The sequence below is a fragment of the Histomonas meleagridis genome, assembly GCF_020186115.1.
Source record: "Histomonas meleagridis strain 2922-C6/04-10x chromosome Unknown contig_187, whole genome shotgun sequence".
In the NCBI taxonomy this organism is placed as follows: Eukaryota; Parabasalia; order Tritrichomonadida; family Dientamoebidae; genus Histomonas; species Histomonas meleagridis.
Window position 1 is genome coordinate 1 of NW_027150801.1, and position 2,784 is coordinate 2,784.

The following is a 2,784-nucleotide window of genomic DNA, read 5'->3' on the forward strand; positions in this document are numbered from 1 at the left end:
TATACCTACCATAAACCATACAATTTTTCACAAAAATACCCTGAGGTCTCACCAATTGGAGGTATTGGTGACCGTTAAGACAAACATCATCACATTTTCGAAACAACATCTTGTCAAAAAATCGATTAGGTTGTTTTTAATCAAAAATCGATTATGAATCCATAATGATGTGACTCTGGAGATGCTCCCATGCCCAAACTAAATATTGTGATGCAATCTTTTTTGTAAATTTTTGATTTGGATTATTGTTATTACCTTTTCGCAACAAGTGTTTAGCTGTTGCTTTCAAGCAACCAAAGACTCTTCTATCTAAAGGCTGAAGCTTGTCTGTCAAGCCAGGTGGAATAAAATGCAATGTGATCTTTAATCTTGCTGCTAAAATTTGAATTTGCTGACACCTATGCATATTGTAAGAGTCCAAGAGTAAGTGGATCTCTTCTTCATCATTAAAGTGGGTTCTCAAAAATCGTAGTTATTGACTAAATGTTTCTTCAGTCGTCCAACCGTTTTCTGAATACGTTGACATGTGATATGAAACGTCACCAATCTGAGATTCTTTGCAGCGATTTGTTTTCCCTTTTGCAATGAAAAAAAGAGGGATTTTGGAACCATCAGCTCTAATGCTTGCAAGTACTGTCATGGATGTTTTAGGTGATGCTTCAAGATTAATGCTAATGGAATCGCTTCCCTTTTCAGCCCATGTCACCATGCCGTTTGGGAATATCTTCCATGCCGTTTCATCGCGATTGACAATATGGCTATGATCTGTTGAATCCATAAGATTTTTGATTTCATTAATGAACTGATTCATATCATCTTCTGTGGCTGTTGGCCTTCTTTTGGCATGGAGAGACCTAGATGATAAATGGTTTCTCTTTTTAAAGTCGGCTATGAACTGATGAGAAATCATAAATTGTTTGGCCTCATCATTTTCGATATCGTTGGGAAATTTAGACAAATATGCATTCATGGCAATGTCAATGAAGTCTTCATTTGTAAAGACATAACCTGGTTTAAGAAAGTTTTGAACAATATAATCTTTGATAGATTCTTCTTCTAAATCTGTAAATACTATATGAGTCCTCCCATGATGAGTTTTCCACGGCCTCCAATCTGGTTCAATCACTAATTTCCTTTTCCGATTTCTAATTGTTGATTCTGAAATACCGTTCATTTTGGAAATCTAATATATTGAGTGAGATCCCCGTGAAATAATCTGAATCACATTCTCAATTTTCCCTCTTTTCCCGTAATTTGAATAATTGTTGTGTGGCTTTCCGCTGAAGACTCGACCAAGCATAAAATTTGTCAATAACCGTTTATTAATATTTTGTGAAAAATAAACGTCTTCACATACCTCCAATTGGAGAGACACTAGGGTACTTTACAATTATCAAGAACGATATTACACCCCACTCATTGAAATTATTCAAATTTTAATATAAATCCGATCATTTCTCATTCATTCGATTTTATAAACCTCATAATAATACCTTATTACAGTTCATTTTCGTTGTGGTAAAGTTGTTATAAAATGTCGAAAAAAGAATTGATGAAAGACACTAACCCTGACGAAGATAGTCAATTTATGAAAAGGTGTTGGAACTAAATTCGCAACAGGGATATTCAAAAAGTCAAGAAACATTCAAAAAAAGCAAGCTTGTCTAAAAAAATTGATCTAAGGAAACGTTAATTGGTTTCTCGTTTCATTATGGTAAACCTGAACTTATGGCAAATTTCAAAAATATTAAATCATATGGAGTTAACTACATATGGAGCAATTCAATATAGATTAACCATATGGTTAATTTGAATAAGAATTTTGATCTAGATATATTACTTCATTTTATTAATGTCTGAAGAGATTTTACCTCTTGTTATTGACAATTGAACTTTCTCATGCAAAGCATGTTATGCTGGGTCTACAATACCAGAATGAATTATTAGAACAATTATAGGAAGATCAAAATCAAATTTCAACGAAATTTATATTGGAAATAATATATTCAATGAAAATTTAAATTCTTTAAATTTATCAAATCCAATTGAAAGAGGTACAATAATCGATTGGAATGATATGGAGAAAATTTGGAATGAAATTTATAACAATTTAAATATATCATTAAGTCAATATTCAAATGAAGTATAAGATAAAGAAAAAATTATCGAAATTTTTTTTGTATCCAATACCAACAATTAGAATCACTTTATGCAAATGGCGCTACAACAGGGACAAGTATTGAATTTGGTGATGGAATTATACAAATAATACCAATCATCAACAATAATATCATTCAAACAGGTAGAAAAATTATTAATTTTGAAGGACATTACATTACTACTTGTCTTCAAAATTTACTTATTTTTAATGAAATAAATGTAGAAGGATTCGAAATAAAGAAATTGTTCGTAACATTTCCGTGAAGAAAATTATTATTACGTAACAATGAATTATACACAAGAATTAATCAAATATCAACAACAGATAAATGTAAAATAAATTATACTGTAGAAAATTATTGTTGAAAATTGAATACACATTCAAAATTGAATGAACGAGAAACTTTTCGAAAGCGACGATAGCACTTTTATGCCACTTTTCATATGAATTTATCAAAAAACTCTCATGACCAGCACAAATTGTTTCTATATCATATTTCATCGTAGGTTAATTAGTCAAAAAGCGACGGTTATTGTTTGATCGAATGGCAAACATATTAATATAAACCATTGGTCAGTATTCTCAATTCCAAAATGTCACTTCATTACTTCACTCTCTATTAA

General features: G+C 30.9%; 1 protein-coding gene across 1 annotated transcript; it reads right to left on the reverse strand.

The window, feature by feature from the left end:
- Positions 1 to 472: 472 nt before the first annotated feature.
- GO595_002548 (DDE superfamily endonuclease containing protein) lies at positions 473 to 1,174 on the reverse strand (the record flags this gene model as incomplete). The annotated part of the gene is made up of 1 exon (XM_067915470.1): positions 473 to 1,174. The coding sequence occupies one exon, from the start codon at positions 1,172 to 1,174 to the stop codon at positions 473 to 475; it is 702 nt and encodes a 233-aa protein (XP_067777285.1).
- Positions 1,175 to 2,784: the final 1,610 nt, after the last annotated feature.